The 12,953-nt window shown below is 39.4% G+C and overlaps 1 protein-coding gene across 3 annotated transcripts in view; it reads left to right on the top strand.

Annotated features, from left to right (window-relative positions):
* SLC25A16 (solute carrier family 25 member 16) overlaps positions 1-10,304 on the top strand; it is a 41,066-nt gene extending 30,762 nt beyond the window's left edge. For 2 of the 3 annotated variants that reach the window (XM_075130870.1, XM_075130872.1), the window contains 3 exons: positions 110-272; positions 1,127-1,195; positions 8,434-10,304. In XM_075130870.1, the coding sequence (XP_074986971.1) occupies positions 110-272; positions 1,127-1,195; positions 8,434-8,590 (389 nt within the window). In that variant the 3' untranslated portion in view covers positions 8,591-10,304. Of the gene's footprint in view, positions 1-109; positions 273-1,126; positions 1,231-8,433 lie in introns of all 3 variants that reach the window. The other variant, XM_075130871.1, reaches the window with a different exon arrangement.
* The last annotated feature ends 2,649 nt before the right edge of the window (positions 10,305-12,953 follow it).

Here is a 12,953-nt window from a genome sequence, read left to right as displayed (position 1 = left end):
AAATAATTCAGTGTGTGATTACTCTCTTATGTTACAAAGACTCTATGTGTATCAGTAAGAAACTTGTGGTTTCCTAAAGTCTACATAAAATTACATTTTTCTCTTTCAGGTTTTTCATTTTTTACCTTTAGTACCTTAAAGAGCATTGGACTTGCCCAAGCACCTAGCCTGCTTGGAAGGCCTTCCTTAGATAATCCTGAAGTCTTAGTTTTGAAAACACATGTAAGCTTGCTGTGTGGTGGCTTGGCTGGAGCAATAGCACAGACAATATCGTAAGTTTTGGTGGGATATGGGTTTGTTTGTTTTGGGGTTTTTAGCTGCACTTATTGAAGAAATTATATGCTATCTTGGATTAAGAATTTTTCTTAAATGTAATATTTCAGAGTTAAGCTTTTTTTACCTGATAGGTCAGAAACTAGAATGCACTGACTTCATGGTGCTTCACTTTCTGAATGTGTTTTAATTTTGAAGATCTTTAAAAGTATATGTATCAGACCAAATCCTGCTGTCTTTATTCTGACAAATTTCCACCAAGGTAAATTAGAATCTTACCTAGAGTTGGAGTTGTTTTACACCAGTTCATTTTAAAACAAAATACAAATATATATTTAAGTTACTATATTTGGCATAGTTTATTTTTATTTCTCCCTCCTTCTCTACTCTCTGCCTTTGTCAGATTTTCTCCATGGCCCAGAAACAGGTGAATTGATTGGATTTATTTTTTTGGCGTTTATTTTTTTCTAAACTAGTTAATTACAAATGTCACACATGCATTTCTGTCTCCTCCCTAAATTCTGTTTTACACAAACTGGTTTATGCTCTGTCTGATCTTCATGTATCTTCTTTACTTCTGCCTAATGGAATATATTAAGATTCTGATTCACTGTTTTTAATTGTGCTGGCGGAAATCTCGATTTTTGGAGAACTTTCAGCTGTGTTGGGCACTGAGTTTGATCCTTGACTCACTGTAAAAGGAACTTGGAGGTTTCACAGGGAACTTTCTTTATTTATATTCATGTGTGTATATATATATATATACACACAAACACTGTATTCATATTTTTGCCGTTCAAGTAGTTAAAATGCTTTCTTTTTTAACAAACAAACAAACAACTCTCTTCTTTAGATATCCACTTGATGTAACTCGTAGGCGAATGCAGTTAGGATCAGCTCTTCCAGATGCTGACAAGTGCCTGTAAGCATTTTATTATACCATCCTTCTCAACTGTAGTAAGTGAATTCCTAAATGTATAAGTAAACCTCTTTGTTTAAAACTGATACATGATTAACTGTGCTATAGATTCCTTCATATTTTCCACTAGTGGAGAGGGTAATAGGTTTCTGTGCTCTTAACTGAGAGGGAAACTGTTTTTTTCTTTATTGTGATCTCTTTTAAAAATCACAGAAATGAATTCTGCGAATATGAGATCTTTATTGTTGAAGTTCTTTTGTGTTAGGCTTCAATTTACTACAGCTTCACTTGGCATAAATAAGCTCCAAGGGCCCAATCCTGCTTCTGTTGAATCTCGGGGCAGGTCTACACTACAGCCTGGATCGATGCTCTGAGATCGATCCACTGGTGGTTGATTTAGCGGGTCTACTAAAGATCGCTCTCCAGTCGACCCCTGTACTCTGCCCCCTACGAGAAGAGTAAGGTCAGTTGACGGGAGACTTTTTTCCCGTTAACCCCTGCGGTAACTCGAGCTAAGGTACGTCGACTCCAGCTACATTATTCACGTAGCTGGAGATGCGTAGCATAGGTCAACTTACCGCGGTAGTGTAGCCATAGACATAGAATCGTAGGACTAGAAGGGACCTCAAGAGGTCCTCAAGGCAGGAGTGCAGGGGACGGTTGTGTCACCAACTTCTGTTGTCTTGAATGGTGCAGGATCTGGCCCCAATGTGAATGATTTTTTTCTTGTTTACTATCACTTTCTTGTAACCACAGTACTGATTGACAGTACAGTTATAGACACTGAGGGTATATCTACACAGCAGTTTAGGCCTGGGGCTGAGCCTGGGCTCAAGCCAAACCCCCCTTGCATTCACACTGCAAATGTGCTAACCTTGTTTAACCATGTTAAACTGTGACCTAGACTCTATTGCTTTCATGTGTGCATGAGGCCCTGACTTGACTCAAGTCCCAGAAGTCCTCCAGATGCATCCTAGAGAGCACAGCGCTGCATGTAGGCAGCACGGTGGCCGGAAGCACCATTACTACCTGGGAGTATGCTTTCTGTTCCTGCTGCTTTCGCTGCCATGGTTCCGGCTCTTCCTCGCTGCTGTGTAGAGCTTTCCTGGAGCAGGGAGCAAAGCCACCAGGCAGGAGGTGGCTACGGGCCACCAGCATGTTGAGGATCGTTCCTCCCCCAGCCATGCTGAGCCAAGAGCTTTGCCTCTCTGCCTCCCATCAAGGCAGCCACTTGGTCCCTGCTCCACACTCTGGCCCTTGCTCTTGGGCTCCCCCGCTCTCCCTGCTGTTACATGTTGAATGGCACATGGGCAACATGCTCTGTAAAGGTAGTCAGTGGGAGTCAGCCCCAAAACTTCACGGCAGCCTCCCAAGGATCCCTTATCCCTGCCTCTCCAGGTGCATGAGGGACAGTGATAAGGGATCCTCAGGACATATTGCCCTTGACTGAAGGAAAAAAGGAACACATCTAAAATGAGAAAAAGGAATTAAAAACATGATGGCATTGTGCCAGGTGTGTAGCAACATCCAGTTGGCATTCTGATGCTTCATTGGCAGCTAATTCTGCTCTGAGATGGATTAATTTTCAGGTTTAAAATATAGTTGCCATAGTCCACACAGAGCTAGGATTTTTGGCACTTGTGAAGCGGAAAGGAGGAGGACTAGGAAGTGGGGCGAGTGATTCAGTTATATAACTGGCCATTATCTTTGAAAACTCATGGCGATTGGGGGAAGTCCCGGGAGACTGGGAAAAGGCTAATGTAGTGCAATCTTTAAAAAAGGGAAGGAGGAGGATCCTGGGAACTACAGGCCAGTCAGCCTCACCCTCAGTCCCCAGAAAAATCATGGAGCATGTCCTCAAGGAATCAATTCTGAAGCACTTAGATGAGAGGAAAGTGATCAGGAGCAGTCAGCATGGATTCACCAAGGGAAAGTCATGCCTGACTAATATAATTGCCTTCTATGATGAGATAACTGGTTCTGTGGATGAAGGGAAAGCAGTGGACGTGTTGTTCCTCGACTTCAGCAAAGCTTTTGACACGGTCTCCCACAGTATTCTTGTCAGCAAATTAAAGAAGTATGGGGTGGATGGATGTACTACAAGGTGGGTAGAAAGTTGGCTAGATTGTCGGGCTCAATGGATAGTGGTCAATGGCTCCATGTCTAGTTGGCAGCTGGTATCTAGCGGAGTGCCCCAAAGGTCGGTTCTGGGGCCGGTTCTGTTCAATATCTTCATTAATGATCTGGAGGATGGTGTGGATTGCACCCTCAGCAAGTTTGTGGATGACACTAAACTGGGAGCAGTGGTCGATATGCTGGAGGGTAGGGATAGGATACAGAGGGACCTAGACAAATTGGAGGATTGGGCCAAAAGAAATCTGATGAGGTTCAACAAGGACAGGTGCAGAGTCCTGCACTTAGGACGGAAGAATCCAATGCACAGCTACAGACTAGGGACCGAATGGCTAGGCAGCAGTTCTGCAGAGAAGGACCTAGGGGTGACAGTGGACGAGAAGCTGGATATGAGTCAACAGTGTGCCCTTGTTGCCAAGAAGGCCAATGGCATTTTGTGGTGTATAAGTAGGGGCATAGCCAGCAGATCGAGGGACGTGATCGTTCCCCTCTATTCGACATTGGTGAGGCCTCATCTGGAGTACTGTGTCCGGTTTTGGGCCCCACACTACAAGAAGGATGTGGAGAAATTGGAGAGAGTCCAGCGAAGGGCAACAGAAATAATTAGGGGTCTGGAACACATGACTTATGAGGAGAGGCTGAGGGAACTGGGATTGTTTAGTCTACAGAAGAGAAGAATGAGGGGGGATTTGATAGCTGCTTTTAACTACCTGAAAGGTGGATCCAAAGAGGATGGATCTAGACTATTCTCAGTGATAGGAGATGACAGGACAAGGAGTAATGGTCTCAAGTTGCAGTGGGGGAGATTTAGGGTGGATATTAGGAAAAACTTTTTCACTAGGAGAGTGGTGAAACACTGGAATGCGTTACCTAGGGAGGTGGTGGAATCCCCTTCCTTATAAGTTTTCAAGGTCAGGCTTGACAAAGCCCTGGCTGGGATGATTTAGTTGGGATTGGTCCTGCTCTGGGCAGGGGGTTGGACTAGATGGCCTCCAGAGGCCTTCCAACTCTCTTATTCTATGATTCTATGAACTTTTCCATTCCCAGTGGAGTCATTGAGGCTTTGATACTGTATTCAAGAAAAAACACCACCACCACCAGCTTTTATAACTAGTTATTCTCAGAACCTTTTCCTGCCAGTGTGAATCAGCCTAAAGGTGGAGAGCACAGTTTTCAGATTGGATCGTAGTTTAGTATAAAGCTGTCTCAAACTGCATTCTTTCTACTGAAACAGCCACCAAAGGAGCTAATTATGCAGTTTATGTATTTGTGTGCCCCTTATGGGCTCCTGAGTCACATCAATAGCACCTCCACAGTCAGGAAATGGGAAGCAGTAAAGATTTCCCACAGTGCACTATGTTCTAGGGTTAGAGTGTTGACATTGAGGGGAGAGGGGCACTTGGCATTTTGGGATATGTTTACTTTGACTCAAGTCTGTGCAATTGCAGTATGGACGCCAGAACCCTAGGTTTGAGCATTGGTCAGAAAATTCTTAACCTAGGGTTAAAATGCAGTGAAGATGCTCAAGTCCAGGGTTCTCTGACACAGGTCAGCTAACTTGAGTTTCATGAACCCCAGGCTTATGTTGCTGTGTAGACCGTCTAAGATCAAATATCTCAGGCTCTTGCATAGTGCACTTTGGTAACACTAAGTGAAAACTCCATAATAAGACATTGTTCAAATCCGATTAAATTCACACTTTTACCAAGAGCTGGTATTAATTTGCATGGGGCAAATGGAAGTTGAAATCCATTATTTTTCTATTCAGTTATATAAACATCAATCTTTTTAGCTCATTACAGTTTGTTTTTATATATATATATATATATATATATATATATATATGTAATATAGGTCTGATTACTGGTTTTGGTGATCTCTCTTGCTTCTTGGGCTTGCAGGAACTAACCATTATAAAGACACTAGGTATCCCTATTAAGTTGGTATTAAGTTCCACTCAGTATCCCTATTAAGTTGGTATTTTGGAGGAATCCATATCTCTAGCTCCAAGGATGGATGGACAATGGTCATAATGTTGGTATTTGAGCATGGGGAAATAGAGAAAGTAAAAGTCCTCAAGTTTGGAGGATTATGGGAGATGTGTTCAGGGAATAATTTATTTGGTAGCCCGTGAATGCTGAGCCATCTTTCAGATCTCTGACAATATTTACTTTTTTTGGTCGCTATATTTTAGCATCTATTTGTTGATGGTTACTAGTTTCTTCTCTTCTGTAAGTTCAGAAAGAGGAAAAACAGTTATCTGCAGATCTAATGCATATACTACTTCACTTATCAGTTAAAACAGGCTATTTATAAAAATTGTGCAGCTAGTACTCTTTTCAGAGATAATGTTTGGAAATTCATCTCAGTGCAGAGTCTGAAATACAGAATGTGTTCCAAATCTTTAGCCTTAAAGAAAAGGGGGTAGTCTTATGGTAGGCATAAGAACGGCCATACTAGGTCAGACAAAATGTCCATCTAGATCAGTATCTTGTCTTCTGACAGTGGCCAATGCCAGGTGCCCCAGAAGGAATGAACAGAACAGGTAATCATGAAGTGATCCATTCCCTGTCGCCCATTCCCAGCTTCTGGCAAACAGAGGCTAGGGACACCATTGCTACCCGTCCGGGCTAATAACCATAACTACGATCCATGAATTTATCTAGTTCTTTTTTGAACCCTTTTATAGTCTCGGCTTTCACAACATCCACTGGCAAGGAGTTCCACAGGTTGACTGTAGGTTGTGTGGAAAAAATACTTCCTTTTGTTCGTTTTAAACCTGCTGCCTATTCATTTCATTTGGTGACCCCTAGTTCGTGTGTTATGAGAAGAAGTACATAACACTTCCTTATTTACTTTCTTCACACCAGTCATGATTTTATAGACCTCTATCATATCCCCTCTTAGTCATCTCTTTTCCAAGCTGAAAAGTCCCAGTCCTATTAATCTCTCCTCATGGAAGCCGTTTCATACTCCTAATCATTTTTGTTGCCCTTTTCTGAACCTTTTCCAATTCCAGTATATCTTTTTTGAGATGGGGCCACTAGATTTGCACACAGTATTCAAGATGTGGACATACCGTGGATTTATATAGAAGCAATGTGATGTTTTCTGTCTTATCTATCCCTTTCTTAATGATTCCCAATATTCTGTTCGCTATTTGGACTGCAACTGCACATTGAGTGGATGTTTTCAGAGAATTATCCACAGTGACTCTAAGATCTCTTTCTTGGGTGGTAACAGCTACTTTAGACCCCATCATTTTATATGTATAGTTGGGATTATGTTTTCTGATGTGCATTACTTTGCATTTATCAACATTGAATTTCATCTGCCAGTTTGTTGCCTAGTCACCCAGTTCTGAGAGATCCTTTTGTAGCTCTTTGCAGTCTGCTTGGGACTTAACTATCTTGAGTAGTTTTGTATAGTCTGCAAATTCTGCCACCTCACTTTCTACCCCTTTTTCCAGATTATTTATGAATATGTTGAATAGGTCTGGTCCCAGTACAGATCCCTGGGGGATACCACTATTTACCTCTCTCCATTCTGAAAACTGACCATTTATTCCTACCCTTTTAACCAGTTACCAATCCATGAGAGGAACTTCCTTCTTATTTTATAACAGTTTACTTTGCTTAAGAGCCTTTGGTGAGGGACCTTGTCAAAGGCTTTCTGGAAATACAAGTACACCAGATCCACCGGATTCCCCTTGTCCACATGCTTATTGACCCCCAAAGAATTCTAGTAGGTTCTCCTGGTCATTGCAAACCGAGCTATCTGTGTTTTTAATGATTGAATCCCCCATAATTATTACCTGGCTTTTCCCCATAACTGGAGTCATTGCCCCGTCCCCCCAACCCCCAGAGAGGTTGCCTCACTGTGAGAGGGTACAACGACATCATCTGGAAGGGGGGTCCCAGCTATGGGATTGTTTCTCTTTGCTTCAGTTGGATGTTCTCTTCCCTGAGACTTTCATCCTCCTCAATAGCACAGAGGCTGTCAGACCCAGGGTGGGACTGTTCTACTCTGTCCCGGAAAGTCTCATCTATGTACCTCTGTGTCTCCCTTAGCTCTTCCAGTTCAGCCACTGGTCTCCAAAGCCCGTACACAGTCTCTGAGGGCCAAGAACTCCTTGCATCGAATGCATACATATGCCACCTGCCCATAAGGCAGGTAATCATACATGCTGCATTGGGTGCAATAAACTGGATAGCCCCGACTCTGTTTCTGGACTTCTGCCTGCATTCTCTTTTTACTCTTGCAGCTTGTTCCTTTTGTTGATGTTTTGTTTTTATCAGGGGGTATTTTTGGCTTTAAGTTTAAGGAATGTTAAATGTATCTAGCCCCCCCTCATATTCCCACTCTAAACTCCCTCGCAAAACTCCCCTTTTAGCCACTCCTGTTCACTAGCTCCTCTAGTCTCTTACGGGCAGGTTTTTTAAAGCCTTGTCTTTCTGAGTAGCCCTGGCCCCTGGTTAACGGTCGATGGATGCTAAAGCGCTTAGGGATAAAAGCCTTGTTAAGAAGCTCTCAGCCTTGCTTAGCAGGCCGCTAGGCTCAGCATATAGGTCCCCAAACAAACAGACCACAGGGTATATTTCAGTCAAGCAGCAAGCACACCACAAACACACACTAAGGCACTGGACTGAGGCTGAGATCTGCGTTCTAATCAAGTCTCTGTTACAGATTTCCTGTGTGACAACAGTTAGGGCTTGTTTGCATGGAGAGTTAGCATGCAGGAAGCTAGGCGAAAATCTGCAACACACTCGCTTGCCATGCATTAACTGGCCATGTGGACCTTGTTAGCATGCACAAAGTTCTGTAGTGCGCTTTGAGATGCACCGATGTGGACAAGCCTTTAATTTTTCTCTGCCTTAAAGTTCCTCATTTGTAAAATAGGTTAACACGTACATACCTCAGAGTGGCACTGAGAGGATAACAGAGAAACCTTTGAGGAGCTCAGATAGTTCGAGTGGTCACATGACTTTCATTAGCTATCCCATAAAATCAAAAAGTAACATGAAATGCCTTGTATTTAAGAAAATGATTTTCAATATTAAATAAATCTATGTATTGCATAAGGGCTTGGATTCTTTTTATCTTTTCAGTACAATGGTGCAGACACTGAAGTATGTATATAGACACCATGGAATACGAAGAGGATTATACCGCGGTTTATCTCTGAATTATATTCGTTGTATACCTTCCCAGGCTGTGGCTTTTACCACATATGAGTTTATGAGACAGTTGTTGCACCTCAACTAAATTTTTTTCCTTAAACTTCACTGAAAAACTACAGTTATCAGTCTTCATGTTATGTTTGTGAGTAAATTACTTGAAATGGGAAATTTAATCTGTCACTGTGAACTATTGGAATTTTAGTACTTAATTTTATTTGCCAAAAAAAAAAAAAAAAAAAAGCATGGAGTAATAGAACCCTTTGGAGTCAGAACAGGAAATTGCCTAACATGGACATTAACTAGCTATAGCCAACTCTTTGCACTTGTACCTGTAGGCTCCATTTGGTTAATACAAATAAATTATATAATTTACAACCATCACAGTTACAATGAAAGGAACCAGATTTTGATACGGGTTTCAAACTGTTTGCTGTTTAGCTTTATGATGTCATTCCAGGACTTTAATATTATTTATCATTGTATTGCTTGTTAACCCAGAAGTTAAATGTCTAATTTTCTTTACTAAATAAATTAACTTGAATAAAATGAACCTAATTTTCACTTGCTTGTGAGATTTTGTAAAAGTAGAACTTGGTAGCCCACAATTTAAGGGTTGCTTTATTTAATGCATATGAATTGTTTGTGTACAATTAAATAAAGTAATGTTCTGTATCTTCTGATGGATAAACATTTCAAGAAATATGAAACTCTTCAACTGTTTCAATAAATACTAATAATGAGATTAATTTAAAAACAGAATCTTATGATTTGGAAGTCAGTAACTTTGCTTGTTATCTTTTAAAAACAATGCTATTACTAAGTATGCTATTAACTTAAAATAGGATCTGATAAATGAAAATTCCTACATTACAATAACAAATGTAAAACGGAGGTCTCTGGGCCCAATCCTGCAAGATATTGCATACCATTTTGTAAGGTGTTGAATGCCTTCAAGTCAATTTTTTGGAAGTTGAGGGCACTCTACACCTTGTCACATTAGCCCCGAAAAACATATTTGTCTTTGTGTAGTGACGGAGGAGAAAGTAGAGACAAGACTGTGTATGCTGCAGCATTTACCTACCTGGACCATGTGCATACTTTTTGGGGAAGGGGAAAATAAAGGCTGTACTGGAGTTTGTTTACAACAGTGGACAGTAATAGTATGAATATATACAATGGGGATGTGTGCTATTCTGGCTGTGGAGTATAGTATACAGTATACTATTACTCTGATTTTTTTTTCCTGCTACAGTTGCTGCTCTTCTTGAGCTAGGAAATGACTTAACAGATCTGCTCATACATGATTTACACTGGTACAATTTCAATTTAAAGAACTTCTTCTTAGCTGAAGAAACTGTAAAACTAGAATAACTATTCTTTCAGTCATTTACTGTTAAGTAATGCAAGTTTATTTATTGATTTGTAAATATTTTGAGTGATGTCCTGGTAATGGATATATTAACTAAAATAGTGATTTCATAATCAATATCACTTATTTTTGACAACAAGGCCACAACCTAGAATTTGAGTTTATACATCAGGAATAACTTTTGTGGTTGGAATTTTTTTCATTTTATTAAAATATATATTTCTTTGATACTTACCAGTGTTATTGGCAAAGAATGAGATGTATTTGAATTTATTTTATTAAAAAACCTTGAATAACAATAAAATATCTTTATATGATTTGTAAATATTGCAGACAATAGAAATGCATGTTTCTGGAATTATACTATATTGCCCCTTGTAAATAAACATAAACAAAGTTGTCATGCTTGATTAAAAGAGACTACAATTAAGATTTTGGTCTGACTTTTAGTTTTATTTAAAGGAGAATTAATTGTGTTAGAAGCAACTCTTCAAGATTACAGATCACCAGGATTTAAATTGATTTAAATCATGATTTAAATCACTCCTCAGGAAGACTCGATTTCATCATGGTTTTGTACATAAAAGTGCATTCTTGTTGGTTGTTATAACCTTAATACATATTCTTCACAACTTAGAGATAGATGTAGGTTTTGTTTTTAGAAGGTACACACTATATATTTTTAAACAGTGATTTATTTTGAAAACTTTTCAGATGAGTTTTACAGCTATATCAGAAAATGAATGATTGTTTGGTTATTTCATTTACCAAAGGTAATTGAAGCAGATATTTATGAAATCATTGGGAAGTGAACTATCTCCAATTCAACAGGTTAATCATTAATATCTGGAGGATTTTCTTGCCATGCTGTATTAGGAGGAGAACATCACCAGACAAACATTTAAATGGTTTTATTTAACTAAAACAACAACATTAAGTATTCTGGATTTTTTTCTTCAACAGCAAACATAATATTTTAACAAAACAAGCATATGTCCCTCGCTTCTCACATTTATCTCCAGACTTCTTCTCCTTGTCCAGATCTATTCTGCCCCCAAAAATCTTCTATTCATTGAACGTTTTGAAACTTTGCACTTTTAGAGAGAGGTAAGGGATTGACTCTGTGCACACAAATTTGCAGATGGGCAATAGAGTTGAGGTCTGTTATTTCTCACCTCTGTATATTTATTTATTTATTTAAAAACATTTTTGCTGTTAACAAGCACATTACTTCTGGAGACACAAATCCATAATTTAAGAACTGTAAAACTAAGCATCTCTGATTGTATCTTCTAGACTGAGCACTGTGTCCCATTGGGTAGATAGAAAGATTAACCTAAATAATCTATACAGAAGCCTGTGGAACCCCATACGATTGGGTCCCTAATCCATGAACAATTAGAACTCATTTACAAAACTTTTCTTAAACATTACATGAATATATTGTCTCACACTATAGAATTAGAATTTATAATCCCTGTTTCATGATGAGATGTCTTTGAGCTATAATTTATCTTAATTAAAACTAGATAGGTTTTTTCCTCAAAAAGCATTTTGTAAAAAAAAATCAGATTTAAATAAAAAAATCAGTTTTTGGTTTAAAAAAAAAATAATTGATTTTTATCCACCCTGCAAATCACTAAGCATATGTGTAGACTTAAATTGCAGGTGTAGTCTGAAGAACAACTCTGTAAAAACAGCATTGTGAAATTCTGTTTTGTTGATTTTGTTTTTGTCTTGCAAGCTCTGTCAGTGGGGCTCTAGGATTCAAGCTTAGTTCTTTTTCCATTTTAGTATCATTGCAGTAATAAAGGTTTTGTAGACTAAATTCTGTGTTTAATAAAACATGTGAAGTCCCATTGTCTTCTGTGGGTTTGCACAGGTATGATTAGAATTTAAACAATCGTTTTGCTGCACAAGATGGAATAGAATCCAACACAAAAATATAACCTTACTGGCTGGTATTGTCAGCAGCAACAAGGGCCATGTTCAGTGTCTAGGGTTTCCTTTTAAAATTACAAAACAAAACTGACCTGAGCCCGCACCCAGAAATCTGGGAAAACTAAATACTTCCTCATGGTGCCTTTAATAAGCAGTACTTTCCCACTGGCAAGCACGAAGTCTGTGTATAAAACAAAGAAAATATTTATTAAGGGCAGAGGGAACACAGCACAGCAACATTGACTTAAAAGTATTTAAATAATTAAAACACCCACCCCACAGTATCTTGGGCAGTAGTCCTTTGCCTCAGTTTCCTCACCTTCCAGTGTGAAAGTCCACTGGACTTTAACACACCACTTCCCCCATCCCTTTACTGCATCTCACTCAGTTTGTTGTTAAAGGTTAGCAAAGTTACAGATCCCAGTGGTGCATTCAGATTGGTTCAATTCCAGCCCTTTCACTGGAGGAAGGGAAGGAATGCTGCTTGGCTCCTGTGAAGAGATGCCTTGATACTCATCTCTGGCTTTGCAGCTGCTGCTTTTTTGTATCTAATTTAGCTGTCTTGGCTATGCAGGATTAACAGGTGTAAAAAGCGGTAAAAACTGTTACTAAAACAAGCAGCTCTGACTCTCAATGAATATAAAGAACAGATCTACCTAGTAAGATGGTGCCATTTTTGGTTTCACTTTTCAGAATAAAAATACACTTTTAAAGTGTATTTATAGTTTAAAACAAAACATATTCAAAAACTGGTTTGTCTTGCTAACCCAATAATCCCAATTTTTTAAGGAAATGTATTGTTTCATGCCCTAGAGGATAGGTTGGGGGACATTTGAATTTCTCTTCTAAGTGCCTGGGTTTATCTCTTTCAACTCTTTCCCCCCTTTTTCTGAATAGGTTAGTCTCCCTTATGCAGCTAAAATAAGGAGTCAGTCATGAACGCTAAACCAGTGAGGGAGCAAGAGCAGGAGGAGGAAAATTACACAAACTTAAGCTTGAAAGAGAATTGAGTCCATTCCCCATCATCCCCTGCCCTGAAAAGATATTTCTGTTTTTCTTTAGGAGAGTTGAGTCCCTCTTTTCCCTAAATTCCTGTTCTTTGTCTTCCTTCCTCTCCTCAACCCCTGTATCACTCTGT

The sequence above is a fragment of the Caretta caretta genome, chromosome 7 (assembly GCF_965140235.1).
Source record: "Caretta caretta isolate rCarCar2 chromosome 7, rCarCar1.hap1, whole genome shotgun sequence".
NCBI classification, from domain to species: domain Eukaryota; kingdom Metazoa; phylum Chordata; order Testudines; family Cheloniidae; genus Caretta; species Caretta caretta.
This window is presented reverse-complemented; position numbering and strand designations above follow the sequence as displayed.